Here is a 24,072-nt window from a genome sequence, read left to right on the forward strand (position 1 = left end):
TCTCTCTCTCTCTCTCTCTCACACACACACACACACACACACATACACACACACACACAGAGAAATTCTGTTCCCCAGAGCCCTGTGAGGAAGGTGCCCACTGGCTGATCAGGAGCATTTCTGCTCCAGGCTCAGTTCTGGACAGGTCCCAGTGAGATCAGGGTCTTTACACACACATGTAGCCAGAGGCTTTTTTCCCCCTCCAGTTAAATCCAGAGGGATGTGGGGAGAGCTCCCCTAACTAGGGAGGCTCCGAGTGCCTTCACTGTAGAGGAGGGAGGCTGCATTAAGTGTAGGGCTGAGACTAGTGTGTTTGGTCTGTGTGCATGTGCAAGGAGAGTGTGTGTGCATATACACACACACACACACAAGGAGTCGGTGGTTTCTCCCCAACATGAGGAAGCTGGCTGGATGCTGTAGCATCACAGTTTTGGGACCAGTGTCATGTCTGACAGGAACTGTTCTCACCAAATATGGACATGGACACTTGTCCAGAATGAGGTTCTGAAGGGCAGGACAGGCCCCAGGATTGACAGAGAAGGTTTCATGTAAAAGTTTCAGCACCTCAGCTCACACATCTCTGAACACTTGGGAATGCTTTGGAGGTCCCGGGCTAGACCTCTCAATGGATAAGATGAAAGAATGGGACGGTCCAGAGAGCAGTTGCAGCTATGAAAAGCTATGAACACATGAAAAGTTGCTGGTATAGTGGACAATGTCCTGGAGTCCTGACCCAAAGTTATTCCTTCTGTCCTCTCCATTCAGACAGATACGCTCAGTTCTGAGGCACAGGAAAACATAATAGCTCATCTGAGGGGCCTCACTCTTCTCCCTGATGTCCTCCCCACCCACACAGGAAACTGATTCAGAAGAATCAAGGTCACCCAGGAGAACTTTGTTCAGAATTGGGTGCCCAGGAAGTAGAGCACCAGCCTGGCAAGCTGGGTCCAGTTCAGGAAAACTCCTTTTCTGCCTCTGTCACCAAAACCTGAGTTTGTCAGCATAATCCCTTAATGATAACCTTCCTTTCACCCCCTTTAAGGGGTGTTTTTGTTTTTGATTTTGGTGGCCACATCTGGTGTTGCTCAAAGGTTACTCCTGGCTCTGCGTGCAGGAATTACTCCTGTGGTGCTGTGGTGTGCGAGACCTGGAGATACAAGGGATCAAACCCAGGTTGGCTGTGTGCAAGGCAAGGGCTCTCCCTACTGTCCTATTTATTGCTCCAGCTTCAGGCCAATATTTTGAAGACAGTGTTTGCACCATCCGAGAGGGAGTCTCCCTAAAAAGCTAACACTTCCGGTCCAAACAGAACCTTAAGTAGCCATCACACCCTCTTCCTCCCTCAGGATCTTTTCTCCCAGGCCTCTTGAGAATCTGTTTCTGCTTGGGGATAAGTCCAAGTACCCCACAAAGCAGTGAAAAGCTCATTGTGAGTTTGTGCTCTGTGTCCAGAATTCACCACAGCAGTGCTGGTGTCAAGGAACCTTGTGTTGGAGGTGGGCGGAGAAAGAGAGAGAGAAAGATTTGATGTGTTCTTGGACAGTATTATGCTGGATATTTCAATGAGCTCTGAGGAGCCGTGACCATTCCTCACTGCAGGACTAAGTGAGGTTTCCTTTCCTCCCTCCCTTCCTTATTACCTTATTTCCTACCTTCCTTATTTACTTCTTTATTTACTTCCTTCTTCCCTTCCTTCCTTCCTCCCTCCCTCCCTCCCTCCCTCCCTCCCTCCCTCCCTCCCTCCTTCCTTCCTTCCTTCCTTCCTTCCTCCCTCCCTCCCTCCCTCCCTCCCTCCCTCCCTCCCTCCCTCCCTCCCTTCCTTCCTTCCTTCCTTCCTTCCTTCCTTCCTTCCTTCCTTCCTTCCTTCCTTCCTTCCTTCCTTCCTTCCTTCCTTCCTTCCTTCCTTCCTTCCTTCTTTCTTCTTTCCTGAAACAAAGATTTCTTTCTCATCTCCCAGTCTTGGAGTATCTGTGAGCAATGCAAAGGGGGCAGGAAGGAGAATGTGGACTAGCTGCTGATCAGTGGGCCCTGAGCTGAATAGGACCTTGGTCTCATGTGACACTACGGTTCCTCGTAAAATTTTAATGAGTGATGGCCTTTTCCGATGTTTATTTTTTTCCCCAAGGAACTAGTATCACAGTCTCTTGGACTATCTATTTTGGATATGGGCAATGTTTATAATGTTCCATAAGATTCTTTAGCTAAATTCCAGCCTTTTTTCTTAGGTGACACTGCATGAAATTGTTCATCTTAGAGCCATTTTTATCTACAAAAGAGCAGTTTCCTAAGGTTAAATGACATGTTTAACCTTGTATATTTCTAGAAAATCAATTTTTATGGAGTTATCTCCAATGTTTGCTATACAGACAGTGTTTTAATCACAAAGATTTTACCTTTAGAACAGTTTGGAGAATATGGAGCTTCTTTTTCTTTCAGGATTGGCTTTTATTTATGCTCAGGGGTTCATTTCTCCCTTAGTCACCTCTTTCCCATCATCAGAGTCATACATCCAACTTTCTTTCTTTCTTTCTTTCTTTCTTTCTTTCTTTCTTTCTTTCTTTCTTTCTTTCTTTCTTTCTTTCTTTCTTTCTTTCTTTCTTTCTTCTTTCTTTCTCTCTCTCTTTCTTTCTTTCTTTCTTTCTTTCTTTCTTTCTTTCTTTCTTTCTTTCTTTCTTTCTTTCTTTCTTTCTTTCTTTCTTTCTTTCTTTCTTTTTTTTTTTTTTTGGATTTTTGGGTCATACCTGGCAGCGCTCAGGGGTTACTCCTGGCTTTATGCTCAGAAATCACTCCTGGCAGGTTCTGGGGACCATATGGGATGCTGGGATTTGATCCACCGACCTTCTGCATGCAAGGCAAACACCTTACCTTCATGCTATCTCTCTGGCCCTTCACACATCCAACTTCTGATGGAAACTTCTAGAATCTTTGGTGGTGCAGGTGGTGGGCATTTTCAGCCCAGTCTGCTCATTCTCGAAGAGCATTGGCCGTGCTGTCACTTCGGGTCCTGGAGCACTGCAAGAGTGGAAAGAATTTAATTTGAAACTGCCATGTGTTTCAGTTATGCTCTGGGCTGGAGAAACATGCAAGCCCCAGATCCATCTAGTGACATTAATCTTTCTTTGATTTAATTTGGTTTTTGTTCCTTAAGGAGGAGCTCAGAGGATGTTCTCTGGTCTCAGAAAAGTGTGAGAGAATTATTAAGACACTCTGAGGGCCAGCAGGTAGGGCATGCAACCAACCTGGGTTCTATCTCTGGCATCCTAGATAGTCCCCTGAGCATTACCAGGTGTATTCCAAAACAAAATCAAATAAAAAAGCACTTGGACGGCAAGTTTCTTTTCTTTTCTTTTCTTTTCTTTTTTTTTTTTTTTTAGGCCACACTCGGCAGTGCTGAGGGGTTACTTCTGTGCTCAGAAATCACTCCTGACAGACTCTGGGTACCTCTGGGATACTGAGGATCAAACTCAGGGCAAGGCAAATACCCTTCCCACTGTGCAAGTGCTCCAGCCTCCTCTGTTTTTTGGTGGCACACTCAGCACTGTTATTTCGCAGGAGGGCATACTTCCAATTCTCAGGGCTTACTCCTGCCTCTGTGCTTGGGGATCATTCCTGGTTGAGCTCCATATGGGGTGATAGAGATCCAACCTGCGTGCCAAGCAAATGCCCTCCTTGCTATTATTGCTGGAGAGACCCCTCCATGCCAATTGTATTGTTAGTATTTTTTAGATTCTGGGTCACTTTTCAAAGGTCACTCTGTGGTCACAGAAATGGCCTGCTACAAATATCTCTAAATAAACCAGTTTTCAACCTTTCTGGCAGTGTTAGGGGTACCATTTGGGGCTTTGTTGGGCCTTGGGGTGTTCCAGCCTTGCTCAATAGAGAAGTCAGAGATGTACATATGCTTGCACGCACACACAAATACACGCAAACATACACTCACACAGATGCACATAACTCAGCCACTAATAAAATGCTTCTACATTTGTTCTCCAGAGATCATTTCAAAGTAGTTTCCTCAGTACAAATGCGCCTGCGCGCCCCTAACGCCTGAGCACTGTGCCAGCAGTGGCGCTGCCAGCTCTGGGGAGACATTTGAACTTCTGGCAACGCGTCTCATGGAAGGGCCCACCGTGTTGTGATTAGAGTCGGGGCGCTCACTTCTGGCACAACAAAGTGGCTGACAGGCGCAGGGTATTGGTTCAACACTCAACGGGATCCATTTGGGATTTATTCTTTGACAATTACCCACAGTGAAGCACTAGCTTCATTTTATAAAAAGACATTTATTGGTGTAGCAACCAGAGCAGAGCCAGCGCTTGGTGGGGAGGGGGCTTGCTACGAGGTTCAGCACTTCTCACAAATTTTGTCTGTGCTGCCAAGGGGTTGTCTGCACACAGCAACCGCTTGAATTGTGGCAAATATGGAGATGTAGAAACCCTGCCAGAAATGAGAGGATCAAGGTGCAGGGAGAGAGTGTTGAGCAGAGTCAGGGCCCAGGAAGATCCAAAATTCGGCAGAGGCCTTCAGTTCCCACCCAACCCATGCCTCCCCCCCCCCCCCAGGCCCCACAAGATGTGAACACCAGCACTTGGCGGCCTCTGGCCTCAGCTCTCGCACGGCTGCAGGCAGCTGGCCATACAGCTGTGCCCACGGCCTTGGCAGGCGGCCTTGTGCTCCTTTCTCTGTGGGTGAGCCTGAAGGAGGTTCACTTTGCATCTTTCCCTGCTTGCTAAGCAGGTTTGCACATTTGAAGAACCAAGATGCAGACTGCCTGAAGAGAAAGTCTCAGTTCCTGCTTTTCTTTCCAGGTTAGGGAAAGACCAAATTTGGGGACTCGGAGTGGCCTGAGAGCTTTAAAGTATAAGCAGAAGATCATTTAGCAGATAATGTACAGGAAAGAGCAGGACAGGGCCAGTGATGGGGCTCAGCAGCAGTGTATACATGTCATAGCCTATGGTCAAGATCTGGGTTTGACCCGGCACCACAAAAACAGTAAGAAAGGGCTGGAGAGATAGCACAGTAGAAGGGCATTTGTGGCAGAACCTGGGAGGGACCTGGTTCGATTCCTTGCACCTCATATGGTCCCCCAGCTTGCTAGGGGCTATTTCTGAGTGTGGAACCAAGAGTAACCCCTGAGCGCTGCTGGGGATGGCCCCAAACCCAATCAATCAATAAAGTTAAAAAAAACAGTAAGAAAGAATGTAGTCAGAAGCATGCACACACATATGCACATGCACTCACATACATGTACACACATGTTGATTCTTCCTTCAGAATCTGGGAACAAGGTTAGGATGTGTATAGATGTATCTGTCTGCTTTTTAAGAATATACTGTGTGTGTACCAGCTCCCCCAACTGTTGTCTCCTTCTAAGAGGTGAGGCCTGCCCATCCATCCACTTAGTGCCTTGGCTCCCTTGACAGGGCCCTATATTGGTAGGGCACCCTTGAAAGCTGTGTGCACTGCTTTCCACCATTAATGGAGCCATAGGTGAGTTCACCAATCATGCCCGGGATGGAAACGGTGTATGTGATCTGAGTTACAAGCATTTGTTTAATGCAAACATTTTAGAGTATGATTTCAAAATTGTTCTATTGAAATGCCATTTTTGTACCATATCTTTGTAAAGGGCACTGTTTAGTGGGTTTGGCCACATTTACATCTTTGTGCTATTGTCACCACAAACTACTTTTAGAGTATTTTCCGTCATTGCAGGAAACCTGGTCCTCATTATAGCCCTTACCTTCCTCTGCCCCCACTTTACGCAACTAGAAATATAATTTCTATCTGTGTAAATTTACCTATTGTGGGTATTTGGGACTAATGGGATAGTACAATCTGTAGTCTTTCGTGACTGGCTTCTTTCACTTAACACCATGTTTTTGAGGTTTATTAATTCCATAGTATGGGTCAATACTTCTTTTACTGCATGGCAGTTGTTGGTAGTTTATCATAAAAAAAAATGCACAGGCTTCTTAAAAAGGCCAACTTCTGGTAGCTGTAGCAAGACAGATAAACACTGCAGGCCTCAGATGGGCCAGGCAGCCAAATGCAGGTGAGCTGTGTGATTTCCATATGGGACCTTCAGGAAGACACAAAACTCCTCAAGGTGATGGAAGGAAGGAAAAGCATTACCTCTGGGTGAAGAAGGTGTGGTAACTGGCTGCCAAGGACAATGGGGGCACTTCTTAGGACACTGTGATTTCATTTGGGAAGGGTGTTTTGGGCCACACCCAGCAGTGCTCAGGGCTTCCTTCTGTCACTGTGCTCAGGGGTCATTCCTACTGGTGCTCAGGGGACCACATGTGGTACCAGAGGTCAAATGAGGGTTGGCCATTCACACACAAGTGCCTTCACCTTTGTGCTGTCTTCCTAGATCTGCAATGTAATTTTTGTTTGTTTGTTTCTGGGTTTGGGGGCCACACTCAGTTTTGCTCAGGTTACTCCTGGCTCTGTATTCAGAAATTACCCCTGGTAAACTCAGAAGACCCTATGGGATGCCAAGGATCAGACCTGGGTCAACAAGGCAAACATCCTATCCACTGTGCTATTGCTCTAGCTTCTGCAATGTAATTTTATATATTTATTGTTTGGTAGTTGGCTTGGTTTGGTTTGGTTTTGTCTCTCTTAGGGGAGAAGTCCTTAGGGGCCTGGGGGGCCAGTCCTGGTAAAACATGGACAGTTGGACTGGGCAGTTAATTACAAGGGCCCCCTAGGCCCTGGGAACCACCAGAGTATCCCATGGCACTCAGAGACCCCAAGAGCTAAAGCTGGTGATGGGTGGGATGGGGTGGAACATGCATTGCTGGGACTCAAACTCAGGTCCTGGCATATCACTACTGAGTTTGTCCCAGTCAGTATTTTGATCTTTTGATGCTGATGATTATCACAGAGGTACCTGCCAAAGCGAATATTCATTGAACTAGATACTTAAAGCTTGTGAACACTTAATGCTCATTGCACCCCTCTGTTCTACCAAAATTTGTGTTTGAAATAAATGCAATTAATTTTCTTTCAAAAGCTTCTTAAAAATAATAAAAACAAAAGGAGGATAGAGTGCTAGCACAGTGGGTAGGGCTTTTGCCTTGTATGCAGCTGATTTGGGTTTGATCCCTGGCATCCCATATGATCCCCCAACCCTACCAGTTGTGATTTCTGAGTGCAAAGCCAGGAGTAACCACTGAGAACCACCGGGTCTGGCCTAAAAACAAAAACAACAACAAAAAGCAAACAAACTAAAAAAACAGTAGTGCCCCAGCAGAATCATGGATACACTGCTGGATAAATCACGAAATGAATAGTGGTAGAGACCCTTTTTAAAAAAATTATCTTTATTTAAACACCCTGATTACAAATATGATTGTAGTTGTATGATTACAGTCATGTAAAGAACATCCCCCTTCACTAGTGCAAGATTCCCACCACTAATTTCCCAGATCTCCCTCCTCCCCACCCCACCCACACCTGTACTCAAAACAGGCTTTCTATTTCCCTTATTCATTCACATTGTTATGATAGTTTTCAGTGTAGTTATTTCTCTAACTGCACTCATCACTCTATGTGGTGAGCTTCATGTCATGAGCTGCACCTACATGGGAAGATGGGGGGGAATAAGGGTTGGGACGGAGGAAGTAAAAGATTAGAAATGAGCTTTGTAGGGCAGTAACAGGGTCACAATACAAGATGGATATTATGCATATATAAACTATATGCATACAATACTATCAATAGGAGACCAAGGAGAAAAAATTTCCAGTGACTGTCCCAACATAAACCAGTGTTAGAATGGCTCGCCCTCCTCCCAAAGCACATTTCTTTAGTGTAGGGAGAGGTAGGGCGAAAGCCTGATGACACCTATAAAGTCCACCTGGACCGGCGCCCAGGGAAGGCCTGGAGTCCAGGGGAGAAAGAGGGAGATGGCTGGGGGCCTGCCAAGCCTCCCAGCACTCCCCAGGCTAGGGAGAAGGCCTCTGGCATGGGGACTCCCCAAACCCTATACCTGGCAAGAGCTGGCCTCCAGAATCAAAGGGGAAACTGGAAGCCAGTTATCTGCCCACCCTCCTCCCCATGCACCTCCTCCTTGGAGTACAAGGGAGGGGGGAAGCCTGAGGACCCCTAAGAGTCCACCTGAACCCACTTCTGGCCATCTGAGCCGACACCCAGGGAAAACCTGGAGTCAGAGGAGATAGAGGGGGATGGCTGTGAGGCCTGCCAAGCCTCCCAGCAGGTAGAGACCCCTTAATGGGAACCCCATTCCCCATACGAACAACACTGCCCTCATCACTTCTGTCCTCATGGCACATGACAGTGATTTGCTCCTATTTCATCTCTTCATTGCTTCTGGGAATTGAACTAGCTGCTGGTCTGAGCTAGTGGTCACTGTGTAACCAACTGTTAACCTGTTTCTGCCGACTTGTGCCTGCCATCATGGGGGCAAGGGCACTATATTGGTATTTAGAAAAATAAAAACTGTTGAGGCCGGAAAGATGGCACAGAGGTAGGGCGTTTGCCTTGCATGCAGAAGAATGGTGGTTCAAATCCCGGCATCCCATATGGTCCCCTGAGCCTGCCAGGAGCCATTTCTGAGCATAGAGCCAGGAGTAATGCCTGAGCACTGTGGGTGTGACCCAAAAAATAAAACAAAACAACAAAATAATAAATAAACAAACAAACTGTTGGACATCTCCTAGTCTAGTAGAAACCTTAAAAATTGAAGTTGGCCCAAGTCTTTTTTGGCCTCTTGGGAGCTGGGGTGTATTTCAACACCTTGGTTTGCTCCTCCTTCCTCCTAACCAGCTTCCCAGCCCCCAGGTCTCAGTTCCTCTCACTGCCCTGACTAAGCGGAGTGCATCCTGCCCCTCCTCTGAGCACAGCTTCCAGCTCAGGACTGGAAGCCTTGATAAATATTTGATTTCCTAAGTGAAAGTGTGTACGATATATCCAGCCATCTAATTCCTGTAAAGTTGAAAGATACCTTAAATGTTTAAAATGGCTCTATTGTTTTTTCTTATTGTTATCTTTGCTTTCAGATATCAAATGGATCCACTATAAAAGTATTTAAGAAGATAGCAAATTTTACTTCAGGTAAAATGTTCTCAGGTATAATGTTCTCACTCGACTTTATGAAATATTGCTTCTCACCTCTCTCAGATGTACTGTCTGTCACCAAGGGGGAGATTGAACTACTGCTGAGCAAAAGCAGAGAAAAGCCATTTCGATCTTGTCATATCTAATGTTAAGACTCTGTCCCAGCATAAAGGAAGACAGGAAGGGGTGGAGCTAGTTATGCCAAGTCTAAACTACTCTGGCCAGCCACTGCCTCTGCCTTAACCTTGGACAGAATTGTCACCTTTGAGGGATTTGAGAGGATAGTAAAGCAGGTAGGACATTTGCCTCTCATGGGGCTGACCTGTGTTCTATTTCCAGTATCCCAGATGGTCTCCCAAATTCCTCCAGGCACTGCCAGAATTGAATGCAGAGCCAGGAGTAAATAACCTCTGAGCATCACCTCATATGGCTCCAAAAACAAAAACAAAAAAGAATCTCTACTTTGAGTCTCCTTCCCAGTTCAGAGTGAAAGGAAGCAATTCCCTGGCAAACAAAGCAAGAGGGAAACTTCGAGCTAATCACATCTTGGGTCCACCAGTACTGACAAGATAACCCAGGCACCTCTGTGAGACCTTGCAGAACCCCACAGCCCCCGGTAGAGAAAGACACACACTTAAAAGTGACTTGCATGGCCAAGTCAGTAGCTGGACACTCAATCCCCTTCTCCTCCAGCAATGGTGGGGACAAGAAAAACAACACCACCAACACTGAGATTGTGCCGTGAAAAAAAAAGTAAAACCAAAAAAAAAAAAATCGCTAGGTCCCCTTCCAGGAAAAAATAAATTAAAAAAAGGCTAACTGAGCTCAGAGCCCCCTTGTTCTGGATCTTGGATGGAGCTGCCTCCCAAAGGCTTCCACAGGCTGAAGTCTGGAGTAGCCTAGGAGGTCCCACCAGTAAGTCAGTGCAGCAGGGCTAACCTGGAGCTCCCTGAAACTGTACAGAGGATGGGGTTGGTTACAGGACACTCGTGTGCCCCTTTGAACACACCAGATAAGGAGCAGCCCTCTTGCAATTGGGCAGCCCTGTACTGGCCTCTTGTGCCCATAGTTGCCAGCACTATTACACTCCAGGCAGCCAGTAGCCTTTGGCTAAGCTTCATGGCCCTTTTCCTGGGACCTCAGCTTCCTGCCTTCTGAGCCCCATAATTTTCATGTCTTTGCCTCCTGCCTCCTGCCCTCTCACCCTCTCCTCTGTCAGGATCCCAGCCTTGGATGAATCATCCGGGCTTCCAGACTTTCCTGAAGCCACTTTCAGAGAAAAGCTTAGGGCAGCATTATGGGTCTACTAGTCTCTCTTTGTGCCCCATTTTTTTCCTCAAGGGCCATTGAACAGCTGCTTCCAGTTGCTCTAGTAATTCACAGGCCTCTGCTGAATTCTCCTTCCTCCTCAGAGCACCCCTGCACAGCATGTCCTCAACACAGTCATTAACACCACTGACCACCTGCTGGTCCTATTCACTCCCCCCCCCCATACCCTCCATTCTCAGGGTCTATTTTCCCAGCCAAGGTGCTCTAACATGTGCCCTGGAGCCCACCATTTCTATGGCCTTAATTTTGGAATTTTATGGAGGGGACATTTCCAGCAGTAAATAGGCCAACCTTAATTAGGGTTTATTCCTAGATGGTTTGGGGGATCCAAATGGTGTTTCAGGGGTCAAAGTAGATCCACTGTATGCAAGACATACCTGCTGTTTTATGATCCAATGACCTATTTTGAAATTTTAATTTCTTTTAACTTTTGGGTGGGGGGGGGGGGTCACACCAGGCAGTGTTAAGGGCTTACTTTTAGCTCTGCCCTCATGGATCACTCCTGGTGGTGTTCTGGGGAGCATGGGTGTCAAGGATTAAACCCAGGTTGGCTGTGTATTATCACTCCCATATCCAACTCTTTCTTTTTTGGACTACACCTGGCAGTGCTCAGGGGTTACTCCTGGACCTGTGCTTAGAAATCACTCCTTGTAAGCCTGGGGATGATATGGGATGCCGGGGATTGAACCTGGGTTGGCTGTATGCAAGGCAAACACCCTACCCATTGTGCATGCTCTACTCTAGCCCAACCCTTTCTTTAGAGGAATTTTTTTTTTTTTTTTTTTTTGGTTTTTTGGGCCACACCCGGCAGTGCTCAGGGGTCACTTCTGGCTATCTGCTCAGAAATAGCTCCTGGCAGGCACGGGGGACCATATGGGACACCGGGATTCGAACCAACCACCTTTGGTCCTGGATCGGCTGCTTGCAAGGCAAACGCCACTGTGCTATCTCTCCGGGCCCTCTTTAGAGGAATTTTTGATGCCTAAACATTCTTCCCAACTGTAATGGGCAGGAATTAAGGCTCTCTCCTATTACTGTGAGCCTGAGGGTCCCTGTCATTCTGAAGGAGTATTTCTGATCTAATTGTTTGATGAATAAGGGCCCCTCTCCCATCCCCAGTATCTGAGCATTCAGCCTCTTGTTTGAAAACTTTTAAGAAAAGAGAGCCTACTTCCCACCCAGTTTTTCGTCCATTATGTCTTCACCCAGTGCTTAAGATCTCAAAATGTTACTAGGATGGGGCTGGAGTGATAGTACAGCAGGTTCCCCTCTGCCCCCCCCCCCAGCATCCCTGAGCCGGGGGGGCTCCAAAACAAAACAAAACAAAAAAACCTCCAAGACCCAAATTCTGTAGCCCCAGAAAATGAAAAGAAACTGCCTTTTCCTAATTATTTAAAGTCATCCTCTCTCTTTTTTTAAGTTTTCATTTTGGAGCTGGAGCGATAGTGCAGTGGGTATGGGTACTTGCTTTGCATGCGGTTGACTCGGCTTTGATCCCTGGCATTCCATTTGGTCCTCTGAGCACTTCCAAGAGTGCTGAGCACAGGGCTAGGAGTAAACCCCTGAGCCCTGCCAGGTGACCCTAAAACAAAATAAAACAAAAATATCCTCTGAAGAGCTTGAATAACTCCTCTGGCTTCTAGTATGGCCATTGCGCCTAATGGGAAGGATGACTCGTCCATGTTTTGCCCTGTTTTAATGGACTCTGCTTTCTCTCTGTTATTCAGATGTTGAGTACTCAGATGACCACTGCCATTTGGTAAGTTCAGGCTTTCCTATGCTTCCTCCTGGGCCACTCTGGGGCCAGATGCCTTCATCAGTGTGAGTGATCTCTTGGGTTAACATTTTCTCTCACTCTTCCTTCAGATTTTACCAGATTCAGAAGCATTTCAAGATGTCCAAGGAAAGAGACATCGAGGGAAGCACAAGTTCAAAGTAAAAGAAATGTATCTGACAAAGCTGCTGTCGACCAAGGTACATTTACTGTTCTGAGAGCGCTTTATGGCTACCTTGGGGGTGTATGATGTGTTTGACTTAATTTCCACTGAAGTGTGAAAATGTTACAAATCCCTTGTGCCTTCCAGCAAAGCAAAATGAAAGTTTAAATTGTAAACACTTCCTTTTCTCTCTCTTCCTCCCTCCCTCTCTTTCTCTCATACAACACACACACACACACACACACACACACATACACACACACACAGAGATAATAGTACTTTATAAATTTCCACTGTAGCATCTTCAATCAGGAATTTAATATTATTCTGAGCTCCATTCCTACCATTTCACTATTATTTTTTAGGTTGACAGCACAATTCTTTTTTTTGTTTACTTCTTATTCTAGATGAGCAGTAAAATTCCCTCTTTCAATTGTAAATAAAATGAAGGGAGGGGGCTTCAGTGTTGATAAACCTCATAAATTATACTGATTTCCTTTTTTCCCCTAAATTTTGAAATAAAGAAAATGCTTACATTTTAAAGTGCCAGATACAAAAGCTAATGGAATATGAAATCAAAAGCAAACCACCTGCTTTATAAAGTGTGTTGGATTAACAAATTTGTGGCAACTGCTTTTTAGTTTTGTTTTTTTTTCTCAAATGAGCAGCACTAGAAATGCTGTTATCAACCTCTGATCCCAATCTGCTATTATTAACATGCTCCTTCACAGTGTTAGTCCATTTAGAGAATTTGCTTCGAAGATTTGTTTGGAGGGCAGAGGTCAGCCAGAATCTTGATTTCTCATCTGTCCCACAGAATTCTGTCTATTTGGCTTTTTTTTTTTTTAAATAATAATATCTTTATTTAAGTACCATAATTACAATCATGTTTGTAGTTCGGTCTCAAAAAACACTCAAATGCTTTGGAAAGTACTCAGTGAAGCCTTGTGATTGAATCATACACAACAGGGGAAATTCTAGGAACTGAGAAGAATCACTTGCATCGTTCCACGCTGAACAAACCAGTCACAGCCAAACATCCAAAATAATGTTGTGCTTTATGCATTGAACCCTTTCGCAGATATTTAAATACTTAAACTGTCAGGAAGACACAGTCTTCCATTGCCTGAACAATATTGCTTTCAGTAAGCAGTTTATAAACCAAATCTAACCTGGGGTGGTAGGGTAGCACTGTAGGGATGGGATACAGGACAATTTGTCCCAGACTCTGCAATTGGCCTTATTTAAATGGTCTTTGTTTAAAAATTTTTATTTAAACAAATTTATTACATACATGATTGTGTTTGGGTTTCAGTGTAAAGAACACCACCCATCACCAGTGCAACATTCCCATCACCAATGTCCCAAATCTCCCTCCTCCCCACTCAAACCCCACATGTATTCTAGACAGCCTTTCTATTTCCCTCGTACATTCTCATTATTAGGATAGTTTGAAACTTAGTTATTTCTCTAACTAAACTCATCCCTGTTTGCAGTGAGCTTCATGAAGTGAGCTGTAACTTCCAGCTCTTTTCTCTTTTGTGTCTGAAAGTTAGTATTGCAAGAATGTCTTTCATTTTTCTTAAAACCCATAGATGAGTGAGACCATTCTGTGTCTTTCTCTCTCTCTCTCGGACTTATTTCACTCAGCATAATAGATTCATGTACATCCATGTATAGGAAAATTTCATGACTTCATCTCTCCTGACAGCTGCATAATATTCCATTGTGTATATGTACCACAGTTTCTTTAGCCATTCATCTGTTAAAGGGTATCTTGGCTGTTTCCAGAGTCTTTCTATGGTAAATAGCACTGCAATGAATATAGGTGTAAGGAAGGGATTTTTGTATTGTATTTTTGTGTTCCTAGGGTATATTCCTAGGAGTGGTATACTGGGTCATATGGGAGCTCGATTTCCAGTTTTTGGAGGAATCTCCATATCACTTTCCATAAAGGTTGGACTACACAGCATTCCCACCAGCAGTGGATAAGAATTCCTTTCTCTCCACATCTCCGCCAACACTGCTTTTTCTCATTCTTTGTGATGTGTGCCAATCTCTTGGGTGTGAGGTGATGATTAGTGATGTGGAGCATGTTTTCATGTGTCTTTTGGCCATTTGTATTTCTTCTTTGTCAAAGTGTCTGTCCATTTCTTCTCCCCATTTTTTGATGGGATTAGATTTTTTTTCTTGTAAATTTCTGTCAATGCCTTGTATATTTTGGAGATTAGCCCCTTGTCTGATGGGTATTGGGTGAATAGTTTCTCCCACTCAGTGGGGGGCTCTTGTATCCTAGGCGCTATTTCTTTTGAGGTGCAGAAGCTTCTCGGTTTAATATAGTCCCATCTGTTAATCTCTGCTTTCACTTGCTTGGAGAGTGCAGTTTCCTCTTTGAAGATGCCTTTAGTCTCAATGTCCTGGAGTGTTTTACCTACGTGTTGTTCTATATATCTTATGGTTTCGGGTCTGATATCGAGGTCTTTCATCCATTTGGATTTAACCTTCATACATGATGTTAGCTTGAGGTCTAAGTTCAATTTTTGCAAGTGGCTAGCCAGTTGTGCCAACACCACTTGTTGAAGAGGCTTTCTTTGCTCTATTTAGGATTTTTTGCTCCTTTATCAAAAATTAGGTGATTATATGTCTGGGGTACATTCTTTGAGTATTCAAGCCTATTCCACTGATCTGAGGGCCTGTCTTTATTCCAATACCATGCTGTTTTGATAACTATTGCTTTGTAGTACAGTTTAAAGTTGGGGGAAGTAATTCCTCCCATATTCTTTTTCCCAATGATTGCTTTAGCTATTCTAGGGTGTTTATTGTTCCAAATGAATTTCAAAAGTGCCTGATCCACTTATTTGAAGAATGTCATGGATATCTTTAGAGGGATCGCATTAAATCTGTACAATGCTTTTGGGAGTATTGCCATTTTAATGATGTTAATCCTGCCAATCCATGAGCAGGGAGGGTATGTGCTTCCAATTCCGTGTGTCCTCTCTTATTTCTTGGAGCAGAGTTTTATAGTTTTCTTTGTATAGGTCCTTCACATTTTTAGTCAAGTTGATTCCAAGATATTTGAGTTGTGTGGCACTATTGTGAATGGGGTTATTTTCTTAATGTCCATTTGTTCCTTATTACTATTGGTGTATAGAAAGGCCATTGATTTTTGTGTGTTAGTTTTGTAGCCTGCCACCTTGCTATATGAATCTATTGTTTCTAGAAGCTTTTTCGGAAAGACTTAAGGGTTTTCTAGGTAGAGTATCATGTCATCTGCAAACAGCGAGAGCTTGACTTCTTTCTTTTCAATTTGGATTCCCTTGATATCTTTTTCCTGCCTAATTGCTATAGCAAGTAATTCCAGTGCTATGTTGAATAGGAGTGGTGAGAAAGGCTTTCAGTTTTTCTCCATTGAGGACAATATTTGTCTCTGGCTTGTGGTAGATGGCCTTAACTATATTGAGAAAGGTTCCTTCCATTCCCATCTTGCTGAGAGTTTTGATCAAGAATGGGTGTTGGACCTTATCAAATGCTTTCTCTGCGTCTATTGATATGATCATGTGATTTCTATTTTTCTTGTTGATGTTGTGTATTATGTTGATAGATTTAAGGATGTTAAACCAGCCTTGCATTCCTGGGATGAAACCTATTTGATCGTAGTGGATGATCTTCTTAATGAGGCATTGGATCCTATTTGCCAGGATTTTGTTGAGGATCTTTGCATCTGTATTCATCAGAAATATTGGTCTGTCATTTTCTTTTTTGGTAGCATCTCTGTCTGGTTTAGGTATCAAGGTGATGTTGGCTTCATAAAAGCTATTTGGAAGTGTTCCTGTTTTTTTGATTTCATGAAAGAGTCTTGCCAGCATTGGTAGAAGTTCCTCTTGAAAGGTTTGAAAGAATTCATTAGTAAATCCATCTGGGCCTGGACTTTTGTTTTTGGGCAGACATTTGATTACTGTATTAACTTCCTCAATAGTGATGGGTGTGTTTAGATATGCTACATCCTCTTCTATCAACCATGGAAGATTATAAGAGTCCAAGAATTTATCCATTTCTTCCAGGTTTTCATTTTTAGTGGCGTAGAGTTTCTCAAAGTAGTTTCTGATTACCCTTTGGATCTCTACCATATCAGTAATGATCTCTCCTTTTTCATTCCTAATACGAGCTATCAAGTTTCTCTCTCTTTCTTTGTTAGTTTTGCCAGTGATCTATCAATTTGTTTATTTTTTCAAAGAATTAACTTCTGCTTTCGTTGATCTTTTGGGTTGTTTTTCGGGTTTCCACTTCATTGATTTCTGCTCACAGCTTTGTTATTTCCTTCTGTCTCCCTATTTTTGGGTTCTTTTGTTGAGTACTTCCTAATTCTATGAGCTGCGTCATTAAGCTATTCAGGTATGCCCCTTCTTCTTTCCTGATGTGTGCTTGCAAAGCTATAAATTTTCCTCTCAGTACCGCTTTTGCTGTGTCTCATAGGTTCTGATAGTTTGTCTCCATTGTCATTTGTTTCTAGGAAGGTTTTGATTTCCTCTTTGATTTCATCTCGGACCCACTGGTTATTGAGTATGAGGCTGTTTAACTTCCAGGTATTAAAGTTTTTCTTCTGTGTCCCTTTGTGGTTCACATAGAATTTCAGGGCCTTGTGGTCAGCAAAGGTAGCCTGTAAAATTTCTATCCTCTTGATATTATGGAGGTATGTTTTATATGCTAGTATGTAGTCTATCCTGGAGAATGTCCCATGTACATTAGAGAAGAATGTGTATCCGAGCTTCTGGGGGTGGAGTGTCCTGTATGTATCTACTAGGCCTCTTCCATTTCTCTTTTCAGGTCTAGTATATTCTTGTTGGGTTTCAGTCTTGTTGACCTATCCAGTGTTGACAATGCTGTGTTGAGGTCTCCCACAATTATTGTGTTGTTATTAATATTATTTTTCAGATTCGTCAACAATTGTATTAAATATTTTACTGGCCCCTCATTCAGTGCATATATGTTTAGGAGAGTGATTTCTTCCTGCTGTATGTATCCCTTGATTAATACAAAATGTCCATCTTTGTCCCTTACAACTTTTCTAAGTATAAAGTTTGCATCATCTGATATTAGTATGGCCACTCCAGCGTTTTTATGGGTGTTGTTTGCTTAGATGATTTTCCTCCAGCCTTTTATTTTGAGTCTATGTTTGTTCTGACTATTCAGGTGTGTTTCTTCTAGGCAGCAGAAGGTTGGATTGAGTTTTTTGATCCATTTAGCCACTCTGTGTCTTTTAACTGGTGCATTTAGTCCATTGACATTGAGAGAAAGAATTGTCCTGGGAGTTAGTGCCATCTTTATATCGAAGTTTGGTGTGTCTGTTGGTCAGTCTTGTCTTAAAGTAGGCCGTTCAGTTTTTCTTTTAAGAATGGTTTTGAGTCTGTAAAGTTTCTGGGCTGTTGTTTGTCTGTGAAACCATGTATTGTTCCTTCAAATCTGAAAGTGAGTTTTGCTGGGTGCAGTATTCTAGGCGAAGCATTTATTTCATTGAGTTTTGTCACTATGTCCCACCACTGCCTTCTGGCCTTGAGTGTTTCCGGTGACAGGTCTGCAGTAAATCTCAAGGATGTTCCCTTGAACGTAATTTCTCTTTTCAATTGTGCTGCTTTCAGAATTCTGTCTCTATCTGTGGGATTAGTCATTGTGACTAGGATGTGTCTTGGGGTGTTTTCTCTGGGGTCTCTTTTAGTTGGTACTCTTCGGGCATGCAGGATTTGATTGCATGTATTCATTAGCTCTGGTAGTTTCTCTTTAATGATGTTCTTTTTTTTTTTTTTTTTTTTTGGTTTTTTGGGCCACACCCTGTGACGCTCAGGGGTTACTCCTGGCTATGCGCTCAGAATTTGCTCCTGGCTTCTTGGGGGACCATATGGGATGCCGGGGGATCGAACCGCGGTCCGTCCTAGGCTAGCGCAGGCAAGGCAGGCACCTTACCTCCAGCGCCACCGCCCGGCCCCTTTAATGATGTTCTTGACCGTTGCTTCTTCCTGGAGATTTTCTTCCTGGGTCTCTGGGACTCCAATGATTCTTAAGTTATTTCTGTTGAGCTTATCATAGACATCTATTTTCATCTGTTCCCATTCTTTGAGTAATTTTTCCATTGTTTGATTGTTTGCTTTAAGGCTTTTTTCCAATTTCTTCTGCTGTATGGTATTGTTATTCATCTCATCTTCCAGTGTACTAATTCTATCCTCAGCGGCTGTTAACTCATGGGAAAGCTCAACCATGTTTTTCTTCAATTCATCTACTGAGTTTTTCAGACCTGTTATTTGACCTGAAATTTCAGTTTGGAGTTTTCTGATTTCTATCTTCATATTCTCTTGTTATTAGTGTTCTCTTCTATACTTTCTTTGAGTTCTTTGAACATCTTCCATATTGCAACTCTAAACTCCTAATCTGAGAGACTGACTAGTTGGTTGGTCATGCTCAAGTCATCAGAGTTGCCATCGTCATTCTCTATGTCTGGCACTGGCCTGCGTTGTTTCCCCATTGTCACTCTTGTGGGTTTTTCTACGTGTTGTGGTTGTATTCATTGGCTAAATGATGTGCACGGCTGGGAAGCGAAGGGGAGAGGCAGTGCTCCTCTGGCTCCACCCTTTCTGGGCTTGTAAACTCACCTCCAGGGAAGGCTCCAGGGAAGGCGAGCTGTCCTCAGATGAGCCACACACAGGATGAAATCAGGCCACAAATGGAGCACAGCACAGAAGATAGGCAGATAGGGGTGCTGGCATCTGAGTTCCAGCAGAGTTCAATGGCTTCCCCTTTCTGGGCTTGTAAAGCCAGCCATTTCTTACTCACTCACTCAGTTGCTGAGTAGCTTCAGAATGCAGTTTTTAGGGGGTTCGCTTCCCAGGGCTCTGAGGAGAGCTTCAAGGATTCAGAAAAGACATAGAGCACAGGACAGGGCTCCCTTGAGTTCCTCAGTTTCCTCAGAAGAAGCAATCAGCACTTCACCTGGCAGTCCCCACAGTCAGCTATTTCTTACTCACTCACTTGCTCGCTGGGTAGCTTCAGAATCTATTTAAATGGTCTTACTCATTTTTTTTCTCTTCAGTCTGTTTTTCTGTTTTGCTCTGAACTTGTCTCCCATCCCATTTTTAATCATGTTTCAAAGCTGATACTGTATGTATATTTTTTAATCTTCCAAGGCTGATGCTATTCTCTGTCTTTCAGGTGGCAATTCACTCTGTACTTGAAAAACTCTTTAGAAGCATTTGGAGTTTACCTAACAGCAGAGCCCCATTTGCTATCAAATACTTTTTTGACTTTTTGGATGCCCAGGCTGAAAACAAAAAAATCACAGATCCTGATGTTGTCCATATTTGGAAAACTAACAGGTAGGAATGTATGGGGTTACATTTAAGAACATGGAACCAAATCTATTTTCTTGTTTGTTTTGTTTTGATTTTGGGTCACACCTTGGCGATGCTCAGGGGTTATTCCTGGCTCTGCGCTCAGAAATCACCCCTGGCAGACTTAGGGGACCATATGGGCTGCTGGGAATCAAACCACCATCGATTCTGTGTTGGTCACGTGCAAGGCAAAAGGCCTACTGCTGTGTTATATCTTTGGCCTGGAACCAAATCTTAACTTAAGACTGCAAATCTTTTTTTTTTGGGGGGGGGGGGGGTTTGTGTCACACCCAGCAGCGCTCAGGGGTTACTCCTGGCTCTACGCTCAGAAATCACTCCTGGCAGGCTCGAGGGACCATATGGGATGCTGGGATTCAAACCACCGTCCTCTGAATGCAAGACAAACGCTGTACCTCCATGCTATCTCTCCAGCCCCCCAAATCTTAACTTAAAGGAAAGAGCATGGATATAGTTATGGAAGAACTTATTTACTCCATATCAGAATAACTTGCCTTGGTTAGCTATAATATCTAAGCAGTATATTGCTGTTACTATTTTTAAACAATAAACAAAGCCATTTATGTTAAGAATTCTATTCCTTAGGGTAAAATAAATTCTGTTCTTTAGGGTAATCTTTAATGCATGAAAAAGATTTTGTATGGAAGGTTAGAAAAAATTCTGATGACTAGCTTCGAGTAAAAAGAAATTATATTTCATGATTTTTACCATACAATTTTCTAATACAGAAGCTACTTAGTCACTTGTAGCTTAAGCTGCCTTTTCTCTTAATCTGCATGGGAATTTATTCTTTTCTTGAATTTGGTACTTCCAATAACAAGAGAATAGCCAAAGGGTGGTACTTGCTTTGATGTTTTAAAACATTTTACCTGAAGCTGAAGCATATTTACTCTCAATTTCCTCTCAGTCAATATAGCTAATTGACCCTACTTGAAATACTCTGGCCCTTTAAACACTGAGACAAATATGAAAAAGTAACAGTCCAGTGCTCTAAGACTGGTCTTATCCCATTTAATTCAGGTCTGTCCCAAATCTCTTATCTCGTGTCCTCCCTTCCTGTTTTCTGTGTACACCATACACCTTGCAGACTAAGTTAAGCTAGCCTATTGATTTAACCCCTAAGAGACTCGACTTTCATGATTGAGGTAATTAGGAGTAAAGAATACAAAGACTTCGTAAGATTCACATTTAAGGACCTACTGTATGTTAGACATTCTTTGGTGCTAAGATGTGGTCATTAACTCCACAGACAAAAACCATGGTGTCAGTGTTTTAAGAGGGGGGAGAAACCAGTAGAGGAAGATGTAGGATGTTTGAAAGTGCTCAGTGCAGTCAACAATATGGGAAACGAGGGGCCAGAGACAATGGATAGAGGTTAAAGTGTATGAAAGGCAACCTATGTTTGATGCCCTTGTTGATACCATACCATCCCCTGAGCATCATCAGGGATGTCCCTGAAGGCCCTTGAGCACTGCTTGGAACCTCCCTCCCTCTGCCCTGATAATAAATTAGAAAAAAGGGGGAATCATATGCCTAGTGGCTAGAAGAGGAATCAGGTCCTGAGAAATGTGAGGTGAGCACGTGAACTCTGAGACACGGGGCTAATCCTGCTACAGGGATGTACAACAGCAGACTTGGCCTGGCCTGGAAGGAAGCCAATGGGTTTGCATGAGCGAGGGGCAGAACAGGAGCTAAAAACCTGCTCATATCATGCAGGGAGGTCAGGGCAGGGGTGGAAACCACTGTGTGTGTGTGTGTGTGTGTGTGTGTGTGTGTGTGTGTGTGTGTGTGTGATGAGGTTTGCTGGAGTTGGGTTGGGGCAAGGCAGACACTTAGTAGATCACCAGGTTCTAGGGCTTGGAAAGATGTTCTCTTTGATAACCATCTTCTACCATTATCTTATTTTAAATTAATATCTTTAGGGGCCGGAGCAATAGCGTAGTGGTAGGACATTTGCCTTGCATGCAGCAGATCCAGGACAGACCTGGCTTGATCCCCAGCATCCCATATGGTCCCCCAAACCAGGAGCAGTTTTTGAGCTCATAGCCAGAAGTAACCCCTGAGTGTCACCGGGTGTGGCCCAAAAACCAAAAAAAAATTAATATCTTTATTTAAGAACCATGATTACAACATGTGTGTAGTTGGGTTTCAGTTATATAAAAGGATACCTCCCTTCACCAGTGCAATATTCCCCTTCCACCACTGATCCTCCCCCACCCCTGCCTGTATTTGAGAAGAGCATTCTATTTTTCTCACTCACTACCATTGTCATATAGTTGTCAGTGTAGTTATTTCTCTAACTAAAGATACTACTCTTTGTGGTAAGCTTCATACTATGGGTCTGGACCTTCCAGCCCTTATCTATTGTCTCTGTGTATTATTACAATAATGTCTTTTATTTTTCTTAAATCCCATAGCTGAGTTAGACTATTCTGTGTCTTTCTCCTTCTGACTTATTCACTTACATAATAGTTTTCATGTCCATACATGTATAGGAAAATTTCATGACTTCATTTTTCCTGACAGCTGCATAATATTCCATCAGATAAGGGGCTAATATCTAAGATATACAAGGTACTGACAGAACTTAACAAGAAAAAATTCTAACCTCATCAAAAAATGGGAAGAAGAAATGACAGACAATTCCTTAAAGAAGAAATACAAATATCCAAAAGACACATGAAAAAAATGCTCCACCTCACTAGTCATCAGCGAGATGCAAATCTAAACAACAATGAGGTATCATTTTACATCACAGAGACTAGCACACATCACAGAGAATAAGAACAATCAGTGCTGGCAGGGATGTGGGGAGAAAGGAACTCTCAATTACTGCTGTTGGGAATGCCATCTAGTTCAGCCTTTATAGAAAACACTATGGAGATAACTCAAAAAACTGGATATTGAGCTCCTATATGATCCATATATACCACTCCAAGAGATATACTCTAGGAAAACAAAAACACAACAAAAAATACCTTCTGCACACTTATATTCATTGCAGCACTATTTACAATAGCCAGAATCTGCAAACAACCTAGATGCCTGACAAGAGATGAGTTAAAGTAACTGTGGTACATATACACAATGGAATACTTCTACCATTATCTAGAATAAACCAGAGAATACACTTGTCCTGTCCATAACCATTATCTGACTTACCCATTTCTAGTCCTTTCTTTCAGTACTTGTCAGTTTGACCTTTTCTTCTTTTTGTTTTGGGGCTACACTCAGCAGTGCCCATGCCAGCTTACTCCTGGAATGATCCAGAGATCACTGTTTGTGGTACTCAGTGGACGATATGGGATGTTGGGGATTAAAGTGGGTGGACTGTGTGCAAGGCCCTACCGAGTGTGCTTTTGCTCTGGCCCTTAACTCTTGTTTTGAGAGATGCTGCTCTCTGTGACCGGTGTGTGGGGGTAACTAGGTAGACTTGTGAACCTCAGCTATAAGAATGAAATGCCAGTTTGCAAGCTGTGACTAAACAAAGACTATTGAGTAGAGTTCCTCTGTTTGAAGAGCTCTGTCTCTATCTCTGTCTCTTTCTCATGGACAGCCTCCCTCTTCGCTTCTGGGTCAACATCCTTAAGAACCCCCAGTTTGTCTTTGACATTAAGAAGACACCACACATAGACGGCTGTTTGTCAGTGATTGCCCAGGCCTTCATGGATGCATTTTCTCTCACGGAGCAGCAACTAGGAAAGGTAAGACCCAGTCATTATATTCCTCGTCTGGACTCCTAGGAGGCTGAAGCATTAGCATCCATGCAAACATTCTAGAAATAAGCAATTGCCCTAAAAATCATATCCAAAAATAGCTAATAACAATTCCTGAAAATTTGCATTTCTTTAAAATCTGTTATATTTACTTCTATCTTTGATCCGTTTTTTTAAATCAAAACCAAAAAGGGAAATTATCTTCAGTCTCTTGCAGAACTCTACTTTTAAAACCTTTTGCTACAAAGTATAAAGTGGCCTTGTTTCCTAGAGAAGCATTTTGTGGACACTAATAGGCTATAAATCGAAGCATGGAAATATTGAGTTTTCCCTAAATTAAATCCATATGGATATAAATTGAGTCTGTTTGGATAAAAACAGTTTATATGGAGAAGGAAATCTTGTCTGAAATCCTAATGTCGCCAGTTTGTCATTTTCAAACCATTTTTCTTAGACTTTTCTGTGTTGAGCAAAATCCCCAAGAAAGCAAAGAAAGAAATCTTTGAATGAGATGTCTTGGTCTTTTGGTGTTCCAAGATAGACTGAACTGAGAAATATCTATACCTAATGGATTTTAGAAACTCTTGCTGCTCAGGCATCACTCTTCAG

General features: G+C 43.2%; 1 protein-coding gene across 1 annotated transcript in view; it reads left to right on the forward strand.

The window, feature by feature from the left end:
- Positions 1–24,072, forward strand: part of PLXNC1 (plexin C1) — a 190,696-nt gene that overhangs the window by 153,797 nt on the left and 12,827 nt on the right. Inside the window, exons 24-28 of the mRNA XM_049782862.1 lie at positions 9,030–9,084; positions 12,144–12,175; positions 12,283–12,390; positions 19,551–19,714; positions 23,304–23,451. Of these exons, the coding sequence (XP_049638819.1) occupies positions 9,030–9,084; positions 12,144–12,175; positions 12,283–12,390; positions 19,551–19,714; positions 23,304–23,451 (507 nt within the window). The remainder of the gene's footprint in view (positions 1–9,029; positions 9,085–12,143; positions 12,176–12,282; positions 12,391–19,550; positions 19,715–23,303; positions 23,452–24,072) is intronic.

This window comes from Suncus etruscus, chromosome 11 (genome assembly GCF_024139225.1).
Source record: "Suncus etruscus isolate mSunEtr1 chromosome 11, mSunEtr1.pri.cur, whole genome shotgun sequence".
NCBI classification, from domain to species: Eukaryota; Metazoa; Chordata; class Mammalia; order Eulipotyphla; family Soricidae; genus Suncus; species Suncus etruscus.